The 22339-nt window shown below is 39.6% G+C and overlaps 1 protein-coding gene across 3 annotated transcripts in view; it reads left to right on the top strand.

Annotated features, from left to right (window-relative positions):
• sema5ba (sema domain, seven thrombospondin repeats (type 1 and type 1-like), transmembrane domain (TM) and short cytoplasmic domain, (semaphorin) 5Ba) overlaps window positions 1-22339 on the top strand; it is a 153082-nt gene that overhangs the window by 118791 nt on the left and 11952 nt on the right. For all 3 annotated transcript variants that reach the window (XM_087803437.1, XM_087803436.1, XM_087803439.1), the window contains exons 13-19: window positions 8856-8973; window positions 9439-9623; window positions 10500-10643; window positions 10720-10867; window positions 11219-11444; window positions 14813-15025; window positions 20366-20536. In XM_087803437.1, the coding sequence (XP_087659563.1) occupies window positions 8856-8973; window positions 9439-9623; window positions 10500-10643; window positions 10720-10867; window positions 11219-11444; window positions 14813-15025; window positions 20366-20536 (1205 nt within the window). The remainder of the gene's footprint in view (window positions 1-8855; window positions 8974-9438; window positions 9624-10499; window positions 10644-10719; window positions 10868-11218; window positions 11445-14812; window positions 15026-20365; window positions 20537-22339) is intronic.

Genomic DNA, 22339 nt, shown 5'->3' with positions numbered 1-22339 from the left:
ATTTTTGAAGATTGTGCTGCTACTGGAAGCTGTATATGTTCCCTGAGACGGGAGTTTTCTGTGTGGGGGTGGTATGTGTTCCAGGTAGACATGGAGAGCAGGACCATCTGTCAAGATTTGGAACACAGGCAAACTACTTCCATCATGTTTATACCTGTGAAGAAATGTCAACAGTAGGTTTTGTGAGTGTTCTTGTAAAACAACTCTCAGGGTGTATGGTGTCAGTGTTGTTATGGTTATGAATGGTCTCTTCCCATGTGTTTTTCACTTATCTTGACCATTGTAACATCTCTGCTGACATCCCCTGTATCACATTTAAAAAAGCTCATCCCAAGTCCAGCTTTCCTTTCTTTAAGAGAAAAATCACACATTATGTGTCCCTGTGTGTGGGAAGCTCTAGTGGGTGTCCCTTAGAAACCCATTTACTGTCTGAAATAGCTGGCAGCCTGTCGTCGGGCCTCTGGGGCTCACTAAGCCTGTATGACCAATCACAGCAACACTCCAGCAGCCAACAACAGAGAGAGCGAGGCAGAGAGACATTGTATTCTCCCAGCGAAAGTATTTATTACTGCTTGAAAATGCTGTTACTTTTATTATGGGCTTTGTTCTAGCAGCGGTTCAGAGTAATCATTTTGCTCCCTGTCTCTGTCTCTCTCCCAGTTCTTGGCCTGCATGCATTGCTCACTCGCCCTCCCGGTTCTTAAGCTATGATTGGGCCCGACACTGTGTCTTAACCTCCCCTGCTACCTTTCAAATAGGCTGATGCTGACGAAATAGGGAAGGCTGTAAAAATGAATGTGGCTCCAGAGTAACACAAAGACTCAAATTGTTTTTTAGGGTGCTTTTGTAAATCCACACAAGGTAAAAATTGACCAGGGTCAAACACTTGCCTTTGAGTTTACTTAACAACATCTTTGAATAATACATTTGTTTAAAAAAGCAAGTGCAGTAACTGAACTGAAGTACCTTGCTAGAGGGTTCCTGCATGGAAAGACTTAGCAAAGATCCTTTTTCCAATTACTGTGATGTAGAGGAGTCATTAATGAACTGTCCACTAGTGGAGAGCAAGTCATTTTGTTCACCCATCATGAACTATCTCTTCCCTACAAGTGAAGGACTAGACAACCCTAAAAAAATACCATGTTAAAGCCTCCCATATTCAACTTTATCTTGGTGAGGTAGGTATGAATAGAGCCAGTTATCTAAAGACTCTTGTTGGTTCATCAATACTGACCCTACAATCTATACTGGGGTTAGAGAGGTTGTTTAATGATTCTTCAACTTGCATGTCAACCAGGGATCTCAATCTTGATTGATAAGGTGGCCACCAGAGCTAAAGTCATAGCGTTACTGGACTGGAGAATGGAGCTGACGGTCATTAAAATAAAATGATATACATGTTTAAGTTGTATGTAATCTTTAGTGACAATTTTAGCGTTTGAGTTAATTGATGGATTTAAAGGTAAACTGGAATCTTCCTCTCCAAGATGCAGTGAGTCCCTCATCATGATGAGGTTTTTTTTTCCGAAGTTATTACTTTTAAATAGTTAGGCTAATGAGAGGTTATGAGAGCAGTAATTACAACCCATTTTGTTAACACAACAAGTCCCTATGAGGTGGGGACTGGGATTGATGATACCCGGTGGTGTTTGACCAATCACAGCAGAGTAGGTGTGGTTGGGGGAAACAGGATACAATCTTCAGAAAAAACAATCATTTTCTAATGTAAATATATATATTTGAATAACAGACACATACTGATGAGTACAATACAGGTCCAAGATCAATTTAAGAGTCAATTAAATCAACACATTAGTTTATGAGGGGCTGTTTGAGACAAAATTCTGTTTTTCTCTCACACCTTCTATCAAACTTGCTGACATCTACTATCAAACTCTCTCACGTCTATTATCAAACTCTCTCTCATCTATTATTAAAACCCTCTTACATCTACCATCAAACTCTCTCACATCTACAGTCAAACTCGCTCACATCTACTATCAAACCCTCTCTTATCTACCATCAAATTCTCCCATACCTTCTATCAAAGTCTCTCATATCTACCATCAAACTCTCTCAGATCTACTATATAACTCGCTCACATCTACTATCAAACTCTCTCACACCTTCTATCACACTGTCTCACACCTTCTATCAAAATCTCTCACACCTTCTATCAAACTCTCACACCTTCTATCAAACTCTCTCACACCTTCTATCAAACTGTCTCACACCTTCTATCAAACTGTCTCACACCTTCTATCAAAATCTCTCACACCTTCTATCAAACTGTCTCACACCTTCTATCAAACTCTCTCACACCTTCTATCAAACTGTCTCACACCTTCTATCAAAATCTCTCACACCTTCTATCAAACTCTCTCACACCTTCTATCAAACTCTCTCACCCCTTCTATCAAACTCTCTCACACCTTCTATCAAACTCTCTCACACCTTCTATCAAACTGTCTCACACCTTCTATCAAAATCTCTCACACCTTCTATCAAACTCTCTCACACCTTCTATCAAACTCTCTCACCCCTTCTATCAAACTCTCTCACACCTTCTATCAAACTCTCTCACACCTTCTATCAAACTGTCTCACACCTTCTATCAAACTCTCTCACATCTTCTATCAAACTCTGTATGAGCACCTAATAGTACTCACACTCACTGTCAAGTTCTATGTTGGTTTGGACCACAACTCTGCCCAAACTTGAAGAACGGCTTGACCACTTGTTGAAGGATGCAAAGGACAACCCTGATTCTCATTCTCAGTTTTTTTATTTTCTTGATGATGATATATGTTGATGATTTCAGTTTGGAATATAAAAATCAGGATAGAATTGGTTGATAACCAGTTGCATCTTCGTGGTGATCAGGAGCTGTGGTCATGTCCTGTTTTCAGGAGCAGGTGAGAGAAGATAACTGGGCTAACTCCAAACATTTAGGCCATGCTTTTCTTGTGGGTGTGCAGGTCAATTATGTCCCACTGGCAACACAAGCCAGAATGTTGGTTCCACCAGCGTCTTTTTCACATGTTCGCCCACTGCAGGTTTGCAGAGTGAATTGTGTCTCTACTTGAAACTCACTATCAAGTGTTTATGCACTTACATACAAGATCTCTTACACTCACTATCAAGTGCTCATATATGAGGGGCCATTTGAGACAACATTATTTTTTTCTCTCAAACCTTCTATCAAACACTCTTACAACTTCTATCAAACTCTGTATGAGCACTTGATAGTGAGTGTAAGAGATATTGTATGTAAGTGCATAAACACTTGATAGTGAGTGTAAGAGATCTTGGACTAAAAGGAAGCCTTCTGAAGGTTAACACAGTTCGAAGATAATGTTACAGAGATAATCACAATAACCACCCAGATGTTGAAAAATGTAAATGGTAAATTGAGTATATAAATCTAGCCCAAAAAGAGTTCTACAGCTTCATCTGCCTTTCTGTGTGTTTGCAAATGATCGTCGTTTCCTGAGAGACTCTTGAAATATTCAAACCACCAAATGAGTGGACGACCTCTTGGAGTTAGAACATTGCTGGTCCCCAGGATAAAGAGTATTTTGCAGCGCTTCCTGTTACTTGTCCTGGTCCTCTGTGGGGGAGAAATAATGAAGCATTTAAAGGATCACTCATTTTTTCTTCTATGAAGTCCCTTTCTTTTAAATATTTTCTGCAGTGTTCTCATACCGATCCTTATATCATCTACTGTGATGAGTAACTGAAGTATTTCCCACTTGTCACGCCTCAGGAAAAATAGGACTGATCTAAACTTCTTTACATTTGCCTTATTCCCCTTTAATTAAAAAAATATTTTTTTGTTTTCGAATGACATCAATCTACAAAAAAAAAAAAAAGATGAGAAGTTAGTTTTTAGTGTTGAAGAACCATTTTAATACTGTATTTGCAAGCTTAGATTCTTGAAATTTTTTGTACTTTTTTAGATTCATGATAAACGATGAGACTGTGGGGGATGAGAGGCAGAGACGAGGAAGTAAAATATCAGAAACGAACATTTCAGAGTGAAGACGAAATCAGAGACAGACAGGGAGGACTCAATGCGCCGGAACGTACGTAAACAAACAACTGTCTTAATATAAAACCCCGATAAAATCCAACAAGCACACAGTGGTACTGTATGAAACTTACTTATTCATGACGGATTCAGATCCAACTCTGTAACATTTACTGGAGGAACAAACGTTTATAGGCCATAAAAAAAAATTCACTGTTGTAACACAAGTAACGGTCCGACCGGAAACATGCGAAAACAATCCTAGCGATAGCAAGGGGGCAGCTTCCTTTTATGTCAAGATCGCTCACACCCACTATCAAGTGCTCACTTACATACAAGATCTTCTTCCAGTAATACTCATACACATACAATCAAGTACTCATACACATACTATTAAGTGATCATACAGAGTTTGATAGTAGATGTGAGAGAGTTTGATAGAAGGTGTGAGAGAGTTTGATAGAAGGTGTGAGAGAGTTTGATAGTAGATGTGAGAGAGTTTGATAGAAGGTGTGAGAGAGTTTGATAGTAGATGTGAGAGAGTTTGATAGGTGTGAGAGAGTTTGATAGTAGATGTGAGAGAGTTTGATAGAAGGTGTGAGAGAGTTTGATAGTAGATGTGAGAGAGTTTGATAGAAGGTGTGAAAGAGTTTGATAGTAGATTTGAGAGAGTTTGATAGAAGGTGTGAGAGAAAAACTGAATTTTGTCTCAAACGGCCCCTCATATTAGTTGACCCCTGTGTAATGGCGGGCTTCTAAATATATTCCTGTAAGTTTGAGAATCCTGATGCAAACCATGTTTTAATAGTCTCCACCTCAGTGCTAATGGTTTAGCTGTAGCTTGATAAGTTGTTTATCATCTTGAACATTCTTGCTCTTGACTCATTCAATTTATTTTATATGTCCCTCCTTGATCATTTTTCACTTTCATTTTCTGCTGTGTTGGTGATGACTAAGCTCTTCTATTACCTCTCTTAGGTCTTAAATGCTGCCAGAAGGAATGCAGGTATTTTTGGGCAGACAGCTATTTCTGCTGAAGTCCCTCCTTCATAACCACACCATCGGTCATTCCAACTGGCCCTAATTGGATGTGTTAGCTGGAAGTACAAGCTGGGCTTCCTCTCAAACTAACTTCCCGAATGTAGTGCTCAGCTTGTGTTGGAATTAGTCCCCCCGACATGAGTCCCCTGGAGGGAGGACAATAGATGAGATCCTGTCAGTGCTGGGCTCCAGAGGACTGCTGCCAAAAGTGACATAACTCATGTGGAGAGATGGCGAGTCGGCGTTACGAGCAGACCTATACTGAGGCTGATGTTGTTGAAGGTGTCAGCACTTCTGCTCGTAATAACAGATTCTAATCCTGGATTTATCGCTCCCACGGATCCCATTTGCAATTAATCACTGTTAAATGAGCGATGACGTTTGTTTTCATGTGGAGTTGTAAAGCGACCGTGATAACAGGAACCATTGGTTTTAACAGCTTCCACGAACAATTTGAAATAGCTGCTACACCTCCAGAGCAAATTTATCTCCAATGCCGTTCAGACATATTGTTTCATGGACTGCTGGGATTTTACCAGCTTGGCCTGTTTAAAATTTAACAGGTCATGTTCTGTGGCATCTGTGTTTTGATATAGTGAGCCACTGGGCATGAGCGCTGCTGAATTAAATATCTAGCAGTGCCCCACAGACTTGTCAGAGTCTTGCAAGCCAAACCTGGGCTGAGAAGAAAAATATATTCAGAGATTAAGCTCACACATACTTGGAGACCATACTTTGTTCTGCCTGAAACAGTTGTCTTTAAGAGCATGGAAAGTTTCAGCAGGGTTGCCAAACCAAGGTCAAGATAGTAACTAAGTGCCTTTTGTAGCTTTTGTCTACCACACCAATAGGAAATATGTATTTAACAATGTTTGTTAATATGGAGATTTTCCTTCTGCCCAATCTTTTCAAGTAACAAAGCAGGAATAAAGATCATTTTAAGAGGTTTTTATTGTTTGTTCTTAAATAGTTATGGACATGCAGACAATAATTAAAAGTAGGTGTAATAGAACAAATAATGATGTAAATTATAAAAAATACGCTCTTATGAATAAAGTCATGTACGAATGCAATAGACAGATTATTTCTATTTGAAAAATAAAGTAAGTACGTACTGTTATTTGTAAAGCGCCTTTCTATACCAGGGTTACAAAGCGCTTGAACAATCAAAAGCAATAAATAGTTAAAGATACCTACAGATTTAAAAACTCTTAATGGAAACATAGAGACATACACAGGAGTCCAAGATAATTTAAAAAAAACTGCACAAATAAAATAGTCTTAAGATGCTTCTTGAAGGAGTCAGTAGATCTATCAAACACAGAGGGAGAGGAAGATCCTTCCAAAGCTTAGGAGCAACAGCCTGGAAGGATTTCTCTCCTAAAAGGCCAAGCTGGGGTGTAAGGCTGGATCAGATCACTGATGTAAGGAGGAACCGGACCATGAATAGCTCTGAAAGTAAGAACCAGCATTTTAAAATTGCTCCTGAAAGAAACTGGCAGCCAATGCAGGGTTTTAAGGATCTAGGAAATGTGAGTTCTTCTACTAGAGCGGGTCAGAATTCTCGCTACACGCCTCTGAGACCTAAAGGCCATTGTTCTTGAGAAATTATCCTCCATTAAAAGATTATTAGACATTTTTCAAGAAAGCCAGCTCAGGTGTGTGTTTGTGTGAACAAAGGTGTGATAACAGCAGGTCTTATCCTGCAATAAACAATAGCACTTCATTGTGTGTCTGTTTGTGTTTGAGGATGATGTCATTTCCTAAAGAGTTGTAGTGGATTTATTTCATTTGCAGTTTTTCTGGCAGCTGTTCCTCTGAGGCCAGATTCAGTTTTAGCACAGACGTTTCAAGCGGCAGCACCAATGTTAGGCTGGATAAGTGGAGGACTCCAATTCTGAATCAATCAATTTGCGCGAGCGGGAGATCAGGGTGTTATTGTTGAGGCGAGCCCATCATTTTATTCCAAATGAATACAAACTGGGTAAATCCCTAACTGCTCCCTGGTCAGAGTCCTCCAGCTGCATCACGCCAACTTTTCTCTCAGTAATGAGGCCTCAAACCAGAGGAACCTCACTCTGTAGTCCGACCTTGATCATTTCCTCCTGATAGATCTGCTTGTTAAAGCGTGTGGTGTCGGACATCTACAGAGACAATGATGATGCAGAGCTGCACATCACAGTAAAGTCTGACCTTGAGCCAAAAACCAAACCCCCCGCTCTTCAAATGGACTGTTAGACTCAGTGAAGTGTGAATTTGTTGTTGACCTTATTGTGATCATCGTTTAATTTGTGTTGAAGATCACGTCACCCGAGCTGCTGCAGGTAGTTAGACGGACACAGAGAAGGTTAGAGATGGACGCTGCAGAAAGTCCTGTCCTGTGACTCCTTGGCACGTTGCCGTCAAACGCAGACGGATGCTCTCCCCCTGTTTCACCTCCATCCTTGTGTTTGCTCTCTTCATCCACAGGGTTGACTGGAATGTGCTGGCTCAGCAAAAGGCGTCTTTATTGGAACTTATCCGAGCCCAGGTTCAGAGCAGAGATCTGGCACAGTGTTGATGTTATCACATTCCTTGAGCATCAGTCTGAGGCTCTTCAAATAAACCACAATTTGTTGTGCCAGCGCTGCAAACACATTTTTTTTTCTTTCAACTAGATCAGGTTTCCCATTTCCTCTCAATTCTTTGCTGACCCGAGGTCAAAAACGATAAGCTTTCAGTTTAGCTTGTTTTTTAGATATTTCTCTGTGTAAACGTGCAAAAGTATTGCAAGTGATAACCGTGGGATCAGGAGACACAGGTCATAGACTTGACTGGTAGTTTGCTCAGGAACCACCAACAATAACGTCTTGAATCCACAGTTACAGTTAGATAAACAAGTACAATAAAATAAAATGGCACCAATAGTTAAAACACATTCAGATTATTTGTGCCCTTTAAAAATAAAGAATAAATAAAATAAGATATTAAATCAGTGTTAGACCAAAACCAGTCAACAATTCAGTTAATGTCTAGAGCAGGGGTCTTAAACTCAACTTGAGGGGGGGGGACACCAGCTAGAATATCTTGTGGAGACTCGGTTGCAGACTTGTGGGTCCTTCTGCAGTTTTTTTTTAATGTTTCTCATGCCAATTTTATATATATTTTGTTGTGAAATGTTTTTTTCTTGTATGGTTTCAAGGTGATTTTTTTTCAAACTGTTTATGTTTTATTTTTTAAATATGTTCCATTTTAACTATATCGTCAAAGCAATAGAGAAGATAACATTCGATGTGATGATCTTCATTTCTTAACCAGCTGGTGTAACAGGAAGAACAGAAAGATACAGATAAAACCGCTAAAATGAACATACTGGCTGCATGAGAAGAAGTGAAACAAAGCCATTGAGAGAGAGAGTTATTGAGTTGTTGCCTCCTGCGTTCCTGAGGCGTTCTGATCAGCTCTGGTGGCTTAGTCGTGTCATTACCGGCTTTAGATGTAATTAGCTGTCATTAAGCCTCTGTTTTACTGGAGGAGCTCGCAAATATTTAATCTCTTATTGTGTCATTAAGAGTGCCCGTGTTTACGTGAGAAGAATAGTAGCAGATCACCTGGTGTAGAGTCTGTTGTTTTACAATTGGACTAAAGGCAGCGATTTTGCACTACATCAAGTCCTAACAAGAGATATTGCAGTGAGAATAAACAATTGGATTTAAAAAAACATATTTTCAAAGGTTTACGACCTTCTAGCATGTTAACACTCAATTAAAATGACGTTAAATCCTCATCTCTGCTGCCCCCACAGGCTGTGTTTGGATGCAAGAGACCCATACTGTGGCTGGGACTTCATGCAGAGGCGTTGCACTACACTGGAGTACAGCTCCAACATGAGCCAGTGGAAGCAGAACATCTCTGTCTGTCCGGTAAGTGCATTTTTAAGTGGGCCACATTAAATACTTTTTGGAGGGGTGCAAGCCAATAGAAATACATTTCAAATAAATGTTTCAATAGGACTGTTAACTGATGTGTGGTAGTAATTACAGATACACAAAATGGTAAAGTTGTTTATTTATGTATTATTAATTGATTTATTATAAAAAAACTAACAAATAGAGTAACCCACTAAAAGATGGTCACATAAATACTATCACCAGGCCACACTTTGCCCAGGTCTGGTGAGTAAGTAATCCTGAATCAAATCTTTAATTCACAGTAATTCACTGATTTACCATCTTAAGGTAACTTTTGTGATCTAAGAGTAAAGCCTTTAGATTCAAGAAAGGAAATAAATAACAAGAATGTTTTTGCAGGTGTTTGTTTGAGGTCTGTGTTGCAGAGGGAAGAGCTCCGTCTGCTGTTTAAGAATCGTTACTATGTACCAATTGCAGTTGCAGAACCAGACCAGAAATGGTGGTTTTGGACCGTGGGCTCCGTGGCAACCGTGCAGCAACGACGACAGCGTGGACGGTGTGAGCGCTTGTCTGTGTCGCTCCAGGTCATGTGACAGCCCAGTCCCTCGCTGTGGAGGCAGAAGCTGTGAGGGTCCAACCATCGAGGTGTCCAACTGCTCCAGGTTGAACCTTATTCATATTCCACAAATCATCATAACTTATCTTTCGACATCCTTAAAGCATTCACTTGTATTCCAAAACAAGTCTAAATATTTCAAGGTCATACATTGAATACCTCATGAGAGAGTGAGAAGTTTCTACATCTGTCAGTCCCAGTCAAAAAGGTGCTTTACGCTGTGGACCTGATTTCCATCATTTTTACAAGGGTTGGCAACAAAATGTTTATACACGGATACTGTGGTTGCTGTCAAAAAGAGGTTCAATATAAATAATTTATTACTGAGGACAAGACATGTAAATATAATAATGTCTTTTTCGGAATTTTCCCTTGAAATAATCTCTCAATTTATTTTCAATACATTCGAAAAGAGGGAAAATTAGACAACGAATCCAAAGTAATATAGAGAGTTGGACTCTATATATTTATTTTACCTAAGTTTGTTTTAAATTTCTGGATGAGGACTACATGCAAAAATCCACTCTGGTCTGGTAACCCCTCGGTGACCAGAGCTGAAAAATATTGAGAGATCCTTGAGTGACACTTTAAACTCTCTATGATAGTACATTTTGAATAATCTTTGAAGAATAAAACATGAACAGCTTAATATTTCTGATTCATTTCTGAGACGCGATGGGTCACATTTAAATGGTATAACAATAACACACTTAAGAAAAGTGAATGAATATCAAGATGACACAGTGGACATAATTGTGTCTCCATCTCTTCCTCTAGCTTGGCCTGAATAATGAAAAACAAATACATAAGAGTCAAACATGGACCTCTTTTATCCCTCTTACCATGTTGATGAATTCAAACAGTGTTTTTTTTTTTCTCTCTGATGTGGACTCCTAATGCTGGTGCTTGTCTGTTGCCATAGGAATGGAGGCTGGACGCCATGGTCGTCATGGGGACAGTGCAGTACGACTTGTGGCACTGGATTTGAGCTGCGACAACGCTCCTGCAACAACCCCTCCCCACGCCACGGCGGCCGGGTCTGTGTTGGGCTGAGCAGAGATGAGAGGTGGGCCGACTCCGGCCGAACCAAAGTGCTCCGACCCTTTCATGTCTAATGAGATCTTTCATCCCGTCTCAACCAGGTTCTGCAACGAAGGCCTTTCCTGTCCGCAGCCCATTTTCTGGTCCTCGTGGGGACCCTGGACCAAATGCAGCACTGAGTGCGGGGGAGGGGTCCATTCCAGGGTTCGAACCTGTGAGAACGGCAACAGCTGTGCTGGTTGTGCACTTGTAAGTAGAACCATGAAATCTGGGTTTTCAAAGAGAGAAAATAACATGATTTCACTGGAAGTTGTCCGGCAGACTTGGAGGGGAATGTTGAGTTCAGTAACAGCTGAATAATAAAGATTTGCTCACAAATGTTCAAAACAAAAACACTTAAAAAACAACAACTTTAAAGTACAAAACATGGAAATGGGTCAAACATGAAACATGTTTACGGCCAGAATTTTGCAAAACTTGAGTTAAAAACTGTTGTCTTCCACTTTAAGATCTGACACTTATATATTATATATTTTTCAACTATCAGAAAAAGTCAGTCAGATAACTAAAACTGTTGAGCTAACCCACTGATCCCCTCAGGAGTACAAGGCGTGTAACTTGGAGGCGTGTCCCGAAGTGAAGAGGAACACTCCGTGGACTCCCTGGATGCCCATCAATGTGACGCAGGGAGGGGCCCGGCAGGAGCAGAGGATACGCTACATGTGTCGAGCTCACCTGCCGGACCCCCACGAGCTGCAGATCGGACGCAGGAAGGTGGAGACGCGATTCTGCCCTAACGACGGAACGGTGGCGTGCGAGACGGACAGTAAGTTCTCTCTCGCTTCGAGGAAATAGACGTAAAAAGACGCTGTGAATCAATGTCATTCACGTAGAATGAATAATGAAGCAAAACTACTAACTTTGATTTAATCGACGGGAAAACAAAACCCACACAATGAAGTTCTGCTTCTCTGCAGTCCACTTAACAGTCTTTAATATTGATTTAAGGTAAAGTGTAAATCCCTGAAGATTTGATTTTAGTGAGGCCGATCATAAATAGCTGAGCCGGCTCTTGATGTTGGAGAGGATCTCATAAAGATGTCAGAGTCAAGGTTTTGTGTGAATCAACGTGTGGCCACAGACCATACTTTGCAGAACATGCCAGCCAGCATGGATTTATGATTCAACGACCACAAGTCTAGTTAAATTAGAAGTAAAATGTGTTGTTGAGCAGTTATTTCTCTGTACCATAATGACACCAGTTCTGATAGACAGAAAAGTTACACAGATTTCTGTGCCTTATTTCGGTTTTAGATATAAGAACTCCTATGAACAAATGTTTTTTCTTTAATACAAACATTCAGAAATATAGTGCTGATTTTATATTTTTTTAATTCACCAAATATGTGGTTCAATAAATGCCATAAATATAAGCAAACATATTGAATAAAACAAAGAAATAAGCAAAGTAATTTAACAGAAACATTTCCTAAAACAACACCCTTATACCCTAAATATTCCTGAACTAATATTCGAAATATATTTCTCATCTCATCCAACATAACACCAATAATATCAATAATAACATTTTAAGCAGATTTCAGAGCGGGTGTTTTGAGACTGAACTATGCGAAATATAATGTTTTTAGAATCAAAAAGTATCTACAATTTAGTGCCTAGACTTGTAATGGGATAAATAAGCTACATAGCTTATCTTACATGCAAAGGAGTGTTGCAGGATCTCAGAAAAACATGTTTTATTTATTTATTGTATAGTTCTTGTGCTTCTGAGGACTTTCACACAAAGCTTTTTTCTTGTTAACTTGACACCACAATACTGTTTCATCTTCAAAATGCAGTTTGAATGTGTAATACAACTATACAGTTTGATTTATTTAAAAAGTCATTATAAAATGATGTAGATATTTTACTAGCTGTCACAACAGATTTTGGCTCACAAGTGTATGATGGCTCATTTCGATGTGGAGTTTTCCTTCTGCCATCATCCTTCACTCAACTCTTCCCACAGACACAGAGGCCTCTGCTCACTCAATGATCCATCACTGGACGACATGTAAATCTTTCCTGCTTAAAATATACTTTGCTTTTTTCCTCCTGGTTATCTGTCTCCTCTCAACAAGCTTATTATCTTTGAGCAAAGCACAACTTCATTCTACGACTGTTATATCGGTGACTTTTCTCGTGATGTGCTGTGAAGAATAGGAAGAGAAGCTTAACTCGCATGTTAAAGAATTGCACATGTTTACATGGATCCATGGTCAATAAAGCGCTAACTGATATAGTCTCACAATTATGATGTCATCAGCACTAACCTCAGAAGCCAAACAGCTCTACCGTAATTGGAATGATAGCAAAGTTTAAATTTTCACAGCTTCACACAAGATTGTTAGCATAGAAATGTATCGTGAATAAAGAAGAGTAAAGCTGTTACGATGTATTAATGAGTAATCAAATCTAATAAATAAAAACAACAGGGATAAATAATTAAATAAAAAATAAGCCTTTGGTAAAATGTCATAAAGGTAGTTAAAAAACCTTCCACTCTTGCGTTCTTATTACACATATTGGACTAAGACAGTTGCAGCTCAAAGCTATTGGATCCACATCAGGTTACTTATAACCAAATATTGTATTGTTCTAAATGTGACAAATCAGATTTAAGTGATCCATTTTTTTGTCTAGACAGCTTTTAAAAATGACGTTAACGCCACAAATGTAGCGAGGCCATGCAGGAATAATCTGTTTTGGCAGCCTGAAGGTCGGTCTCGCTTGTGGACCTCATGGGAAGCTTGTTTTTGTTGTCCGGTCTTGTCGGTCGATCCAATTCTCCTCACCCTCCCACTAACCAGGGACTGTCTTGACAATAAAGGCGACTGAAACCGTTCACCTGTGACGAACTGAATCAGTGGTTCGGAGCAGCTTGTGTGCGTCCGGCCGGGGTTGCAGTGTGTTTTCTTAAAAAAAACCTGGCGGATGGAAAGACCGTGTGAAAGACAACATTAGAGACCATTTGTTGTTGCCAACTACAAATTACCAGCAGCATTCTTAATGTCCATTATTTCACACATCATCAAATACATACCTCATGACATCATGACTCTAAACGTCACTCACCCTCAAAATGATAAGGGCTGACACTGATGTCAGTGTGTCACACTTTGAGTCTGACAGTCAAGCAACTGCTGTGTATTTTGTATTCGGTCTAAAAGGTGCATATCCTTTAAAAATGTATTTAACAACATTCGAGTGTCATCCAGTCCGTTTTCCAGTTAAACTTTCTTACCGAAGGAACCAATCGTTTGGTGTGGTAAATAAAAAAAGGAATACATTCAGTAGTTTCTGATTGTAAGCAAATATAAAAACATGCTGCTGATCCAGGATCTTCACCACGTCATCAGATCCCGAGTTCTCTCCAGCACCCCCATCGACTCTCCTACACTCTCCTCTTTTCTCTCACTATATCCTCCCTCACTCCTCTCCTTATCCATCTGTCTACCCCCCCATCCTTCCTCCCTTTTCCTCGCCATAGCTCACTGTACAGCTCACTGTACAGTGTTTTGTTTCTTGCTCTTTGTTGAATTGCTGGGATCTATTTTTCCTTAATCAACTGTAGTCTTATTTCAACTGTATAGTGTCCTGAGATAACTTTGTTATGATAAGACACTTTAAATAAAATTAAATTGAATTGAATTGAATTGAATTGAAGTATTAGTTGTGAGCAAGCAGACACTGTCAGAAGTGTATTTGAAACTTCCACACAAGAGCGTAATGACGCTGTCACCCCATTTATCTCAGTCTTATCATGACAAGGGATTGTTCCTCCATTTAAGCTGTCAGTGACAGGCCAGTTCTCCGGAGCAGGGACCACCGGGGCGAGAGCCCCTGCAAGGTCAGAGTCCAGCATTCTCTGCTAGTGTCTTTTTAGAGCCCCCTTCAACCGAATCGATTGCTTGTCTCAGCACGTCCTCCTCTCGAGGGGGTCGCAGCGACGCTGACAAACTGATGGAACACAGACTGCAGGGGATTCTTGTGATGCACACTTTTCCAAAATCCAGGGAGAAAAATATGCCCACGGGCAAGGTCGCCAACCCAGAGCTGAATGTTTAGAGCATCCGTTTTTATTCTTTTCCTTACAGAAGTAACTTTTAGTGATGGCATCTTTTGTGTCCGCAGTGCTGGTGGAAGAGTTGCTGAAGACGCCTGTGGTGAGAGTGGCAGGCGCTGGGTGGTCGCCTTGGGAGACCTGGTCCAGCTGCTCGCAGAGCTGCTCTAAAGGGTACCGGACTCGCAGGCGATCCTGCTCAGGACCCGAGGGGAAGAGTGCCCCGGTGGCCTGTCGAGGTTCACCTGTTGAGTACCAGGACTGTAACGTCCAGGCCTGTCCAGGTGAGTATCTCCTCCTCCACACGACACTGGAGTCATTAGTTTGTGTGCATGTGGGTCTGTCTGCAGCTCAACCAAGTTGTGCGATGCTGAACTGAACTGAGCAGAAAGACGTTTAAACCTGAGCGACATAAAAACAACCTCAATTTCTTAGTAAAGAAATTAATGTCGCTTTACACTATGGGCAGAAAATACTCACCCAGATGAAGTGTCCAAAATTAGGTGCTTAGAGTGAGCTGTCACTCAAGTTGGTCCCTAATAAATCTGGACTTTGGGTAAATTGGTTCCCACTTGATTACAATATAAACCCAGCATGACACAAATACCATTGTAAAGAGACATAAGACTTAGATAACACAATATCGATGGTGTTTTTAATTTCTTCTTTATTTATATTAATGGTTTGTTAGTTATTTTCAGTAAGGTTAGCAGTTGGCATGTTGGTAATTTGGACCATACTCCAGTCTTCCACAGACCTTCTGTTTTCTTCCGGGACATGATTTTAAAAACAGCTGATCGGGCAGAGAAACTTTCAACGTAAAAGTAAAACCAGACTTATAACACTACCATATGTCAGAGAAAGATTGGAACCATGCAACATGTCTTGAAAAAATACCAAATAAACACAACTAAACAAAAAACTACACCCAAAAGTTAAGAACAGAATAGGAATGTGATGTCATCTATATCTATCTAGAAACATTACATCAGAACAACAGAAAAAAGAACGGCAACACACAGCAGAACAAGAAAACAGAGAAAATCAGCCCAAAACAAAATTATCACATTATGGAGTAAGAAAACATCAGAAATATAGTCTCATTATAAGAAACCTTTAAAATCTTTAAAAATGTTTATCCAGACTCACATTTATATTTATCTGCCACAGACAAAGGTAAACTAGTTGTCACTTTTTTAACTTTCCTTGAGTCTTTTCAGTGATTCATACATGGGGTTGTTTACGTTGTACTGCAAGGATACACTGGAAGTGGTGAAGAGAGAAAATGCAAAAAAAATGGCAGGAATTCAATAAAGAGAATCAGAGTTTATTGCGTTTGATGAGTGACCGGCCGGTGCCAGAGGACAAATGCCTTTGGCAACTCTTAGAATACAGCGTCCTGACCACTGTGCATGCAGTCCCGCGAGCGACCACAGAGGTCAGCATTCAGCACCAAAGGTTGGCTTGCTGGATCATGGACACACAATAATTTGAAAACGATAGAAAGAGGGATGTTATTTCTGAGGAGGTTAAAATGTATATAAATATTTCTTTACTATATATGAATATTTATAGTCAATATTATATATATATATATAATATTTATGGCAACTTATTAAGATATTTAAGTAAAACACCTTTTTTTAATTGCATTGAATTAACACTGTATTGGATGTATTAATACTTGTTATTACTTTATATTATAATTATTATTATAATTATTATTTACTCAAACATTTTAATGTCCCATACATACAATTCTCCTTAAGCTTGTAATAAGTTGATTTACATGACTATGAATCATCTTAACATTTCTATAAAACTTAATCAATGCATTAGTCTTAGGGATATGTTTTTAATGTATTATACACTTCATTGTAAGTGTAGTATATTCTAATCTAGGGAGAAATGATCTATGTATTGATTAAACTTCAAATAGAATAAGCAAATATATTTATAGAAATAAATCATTAAATGACTTGAAAGTTCACAGTAGAAGATAAATGTAAATAAATAATAGTTTCTTTGTTCTATAGTTTTCATTTTAGCAAAGCTCTTTGCGTTCATTATGAAAAAGCTCACATATACAAGATAAAAGTTCTGAGAGTCAGTGGCCCTTCACTGGAGGCCACAGCATGGGGAAAAACAAAACATTTAATTGGTATCATTAAGTAAAAGGAGACAGTGCAAAGCAGTTTATTCTAAATACCTGTTGAGCTCAACTCCCCCAGGAAGTTTTTTCCCTGCTCTGATGGTGGGTTCTCCTCCCACTTCCTGCCTCCGTTCACAAACCCACGTAGCTCATTATACAGTCCAAACTAACAAGCATAAATTCAGTTATCACATTCACAAATGGATGCACGTGATTAGCAGCATTTCCAAGAATGTGTCATTCTGTTGATTCAAGACTGTAGCTCCTCCATTATCTCCAACTGCTAATTGTTGCTCAAGAAAAGTGGAAAAACCACAAAACAACACTTCAGTCATCAATTACCGAAGTGCACTTAAGGCAGTATTGTTGGACATCAACCTGGGTTTAGGCTGGTCTGACCAGCTATTATCGAAGCTGAAGTCTAAAGCGAATAAAATCACCTCTTAGATGATGGCCTGATGTTACGAAAACATATTCAACTTGACATTTACGTCATACGACAGTTACGAACGTGGATGTGAACGGCTCTCGCTGTTATGTATATATATAAAACACATGAGAAAAGATGGGTAAAAAACAAGGCTTTCATGCTCAAGAGGGCAGAGTGCGGGGATATAAAAAACACGCCTCTGAAAATAAAGCATATATTCAGACAGTTACAACATGATGAAAACACATGAGGGGGAGGATATCCCAGCAGTTTACAGCAGGGATGCAGCTATTGTCAGCAGTTCACCTGTCTGGTTGGGAGTTTAGATTGAGGTCTGTCAAGCTGAGCCATCTTCTCCAAGTTGGTAACCGTTTTGTTGATGAGACCATGCCTACAATTCTGGGCAAGACAGGCATCAAGTTAACCATTAAGATTGTGCAGCACTTGAGTCTAATCACAGCACATTCCATCACAGGTTCCAATCAGTTGTCAAACTTTACGATCCACCAGCACCAAATAGCAAAGATCCAGTTATCATGAATGCAAATAATCACCTCCAAAGAAATAACTGACAGATATGATCTTCAACTTGTCCAGGAATCCATCATGTATCCATCCGCATGTGTTCCTATGGGACCCAAAGGCTCCTCTTTGCTTTTTCAATTCAGGAAATAATGGTGATTGGAGCTTTACACCTGGAAAAGTATGAAAAAGAACTGTGACTAAGGTTACATGACAGCTCAGAAAAATGGGATCAGAGTGCATGTAAACACCGTAGTCCAACTCAGAGGAAGACATTTAATTTTCTCAGACCAACCTAATCTCATATCTCAAACAAGTATTCACATGGAGTAAAACATAGCAGTAGCAGTAGTTTTACATACAGTACATACGTAGTAAGAAAGATATCCAGAATTCCTATCCTTGTTGTGCCCACAATACACCTGTACCTACTATCTGTTTTCTTCCCACTCTCCCTTAGTTTCTTGGTTTTCAGATGTATTTTCAAACCTGGGGCACGCTGGGTATTTTATATAGTACTATATAATCCTTCTTAGGATCTTGATTAGTGGCTCCAACCTCCAGAGGTGACCTCATACATGTGAGCAGAGGGTGTTCAGGCTAGTCTGCCACCCAGGACCACAGACCTTGAAGCTCAAACCATCAGAATAATAGTACAATACTTGTTGTTATGGAATCTATTGAAACTTTGAGAGTACTTTTCGTAGATCTTTGGTTCCAGAACTCCTAGACATGGCACCAGAAGTTAAGCTGATGCTTCGGCACAGATAGCAAATAAAGGACCTGATTTTTCGAGAGGCTCAGAAGAAAGTCACCTTAAGCAGCTTCTTTAGATTTAAGTGCTTGAGCTCCTGACCTTAAGGTCACAAAAAATGTTTATTACTCAAAGATTTGTGTTTTTGTGTAATTTGGTCATTACCCCAGAGTTCAAGACAGGTGACAAGACTAGAACATAAAACTCCAAATATTAATTAAACATTTTACATAAAGGCTGTAATTGCTGTAAGTGACTGTGAAGACTTACCTCTTCCCAAATAAAAACCTAATGAGGCAATGAAACACCTTTTCCTACTACTTTAGAGCATTTGTGTTTATGGTGCTGTTTTATAGTGTGCGGCAGTACATGAGAGTTTGCTGTGTGTGTGTAAGTGTGTGTGTGTGTGTGGAGGACTGTGTGTGTTTGGTGGAACAAATGATTTTCTATGAAGCAATAAATAACGTGATTGCTTTTGACCACAAAACATTAAAATCCATGAAGTGCCAATAAATAAGTCCCAGTTTGACATTCAGTTAGCGGATAATAAATCCACCCACGTCCGCTGTGTAATTAGATAATTGATGTGTTTGCGGAACGTGTGTGTATTTGCTGTTTTTATAGACCACTAGAAGCAGACGTCGCAGCTTTACGTTGGGCTTTGAAAACATAACTTTATCTTGTTCAGCAATAAATCCAGAGAAGCGCATGTTTTGTTAGGACGTGAGCGGATCATTCACTGGGTTATCCACTCAGTTCTTCAATCAGTAAACAGCCAGTTAGCTGAAGTTAAGTGGTCACAGCTCGCTTCCCTTCCAGTCCCAGTCATCCACTCAGCTAATGGAGTTGACGATGTAGTGTGTCGTAACCCAACACGTACACCTCTGAACAAGCTTTGTCAGCTGAGTCGGCCTGTTCATTAGATTGCAGAGAAAATTAAGTGGATCCACAAGAATCATGGACTAGCACTTCTGTTTTCCTGTCATGAGAATAATAGTGTTTTTTCTCCAGAGTATACTGATTCGTATCAGCTTCTCGTTTGACAACTATAACCTGTGAGACTTTCCTATTGAAATATCTGTGAAATACAAATGTATTTATGTTATGTTCAAAAATACTTTCTGGTCCCCTCTTTCTTCTCTTCTCCCATTGAATTGAGTCTGGGAAGACTATAACCTCGGTGACTCTCTTCTTCACCTCCCCTACTTCCCCTAGTCCAGCTGTGCCCTCCACTTATGTGATGTTTTTGACCCGACATTCCTGACTATTTTGAACACAACCAAAATACATTGTTTGCAACTCAAATGACCTAATTTTGTGTCCCAGCCGAGGGTAGGGCTCAAATCAAAGTACTGTAGATTAATGTTAATGTTGATATCGTGATCTATAAAGATGACAGTGTTTAATATAAGGTCATCAATCAATTATACAGAGAATACTTCTAATAACTGTAACATGATGTTGAATGAAAGGGACTTGCTTGGTGATTGTTTGAAGACAAACATAGACGAAGAATAAAAAATAATCAGACTTATACTTACATTTATGGACAGTGTGCAGTTTAAATAAAAATAGATTTGTCCCCAAGCTTAGACGGTTAAAGGGTTTTGGTCTCTGGCCCAGTTGAGATTGACAACCCTGCTCTGGACCAACTAACAAACACAAAAGTTACAGAATTATTATTTGGCATCTTAAATTGTTTGGTTGTGTGTTTCCTACCTGAGCTGACGCTGATCTACATTTTGATGTCAACACTTCTGTTCTAGTGAAAGGGTCCTGGTCCTGCTGGTCGTCCTGGTCTCAGTGCTCAGTCGGATGTGGTGGTGGTCACTACCAGCGCACACGCTCCTGTAACAGTCCCACACCAGCCAATGGAGGAGACATCTGCCTCGGCCTGCACACTGAAGAGGCTCTCTGCAACACACACACATGTGACGGTGAGGTCATACTCCAAGTCTTTCCTTCCCACGATATTTCTTATTGATGTTTGGTTCTTTTCACATCAAATGAAGAAGCTAGTTGATATCTAAAAGATAAATAGTGTTTGAGAAATGGACCTCCTGATGTTTGGCTTCCCACTGTTTTCCTGGAGCTCTGTAGAAGCTTCAGAGAGAGGCCAACTGGCAGCACTGAGCTGAACTGAGACTTAAAACATCTCACTTGTTGACTATAAAGGTGTAAAAAAAAAACGTACACCGATCATTTATTACTATTTTGTTATTTTTTCAATTCATTTCACACCTCAAAACACATATATTCCAGTGTATTAAATCAGCACTATGTACTATTTTAATTTTTTTTTTTCAAACATTTTCTTAGGCATAAACAGTTTCTGTGTTGTATGTTTTTATTTCAAATTATGTTAAAAAAGAGTTCCTAAATTTTTGGTGGATACATTTTCTCTTGATCAATTTTATGGTTTAACTCTAAAACAAAATAACTGCTTTACACATTCAACAGGCTGCTGGTGACTCTTGGTCCTCTCTCACTCACTTCCTTCTAGGAATCTAAATATTCATAAGACATAACTCCACTAATTTTCACATCTGAAGCGTGCGACGTCTGCAAGACAATCAGTAGTCTGGATTGTTGACACGGGCTCTGAAGTGTGTGACCAGTGGTTTTCAATCCAGATGAATTCTGACCAAATGTAATTGGCTTTTCTTCTCAACAGCCCTTTTCTTTAACTGCATTTCAATTTAAATTAGTCCCTCTGCCACTCACAGGCGGAGTAATGAGTACAGTCAGCCTCTCTGCTAATTATATAGAAAGAATTCTTAATGGTTTTCTGTCTCTTCCTTTTTTCCCGTGATGCTAATCAGACTACTTTATCAGGTTAATGTTTTCCTGCTCAGCATAGACCCACACATCCCTTTTACTCGGCTCTGATGAAAACACAATGTCTAATTGTGGTGGACAGATGCGACAGTGATCCTGTGTCCGGATTTGTTCCGGTACCACCAGGGTTTCTCTCTGCATGCGTAATTACGTGCACTCTCCATGTCAGTCATGGAGATGTTTGATGCCCCTGCAGCAGGTCATTTGATTAAAGTCTTCAGCGGTAATGGAGGACAGCAGGACAGACCGGTAGAGCAGAATAACAACAAGCAAGGCTGGCTCCTCATCGCATTCACGCACGTCGTCCAGCGGCAGAAATAAATGGAGATAAATGAAGCAATTAAAGTGGGCAGCAGAGAACCGCAGTTATGAAAGTCAAACTGAAGAGGAATTGTTGGACTCTATAAGTGCAAGACAGCTTGTGGTGAGCAACAAACTAGTAAACGTTATTGTTAGCCCTCGAGGGCTTACAAGTGTAGAGAGCATGAGACAGACGACATCTATCTTACTTTCGCTGCCAAAACTCTTGGCAATTTTATTTAAAGTGTCTTATCATAACAAAGTTATCTCAAGACACTTTACAGTTGAAGTAAGACTATAGTGGAGAAAGGAAAAACAGATCCCAGCAACTCAATAATGAGTGGAGCACAGTGTGCCGTTGGCAAGGAAACTTTGGTTGAACTATTTATCGGACTAATCACATGGTTACCGTCAATACAGTTTGTTAAATCATGTGAGAGAAACATTCTTTTGAATCAAACTTATTCAAGAATGAAAGAAATGTATGTTTTTTCAACACATTTGACAGTGCATGTCTACTCCTTTTAAACCTTGATAATGACCAAGAGGAAACACTGATGTCTTTGCCAAAAAAGAGTCTTTGTGGATATAAAATTAATATA

The sequence above is a fragment of the Callionymus lyra genome, chromosome 12, assembly GCF_982586985.1.
Source record: "Callionymus lyra chromosome 12, fCalLyr1.hap1.1, whole genome shotgun sequence".
Taxonomy (NCBI): Eukaryota; Metazoa; Chordata; class Actinopteri; order Syngnathiformes; family Callionymidae; genus Callionymus; species Callionymus lyra.
This window is presented reverse-complemented; position numbering and strand designations above follow the sequence as displayed.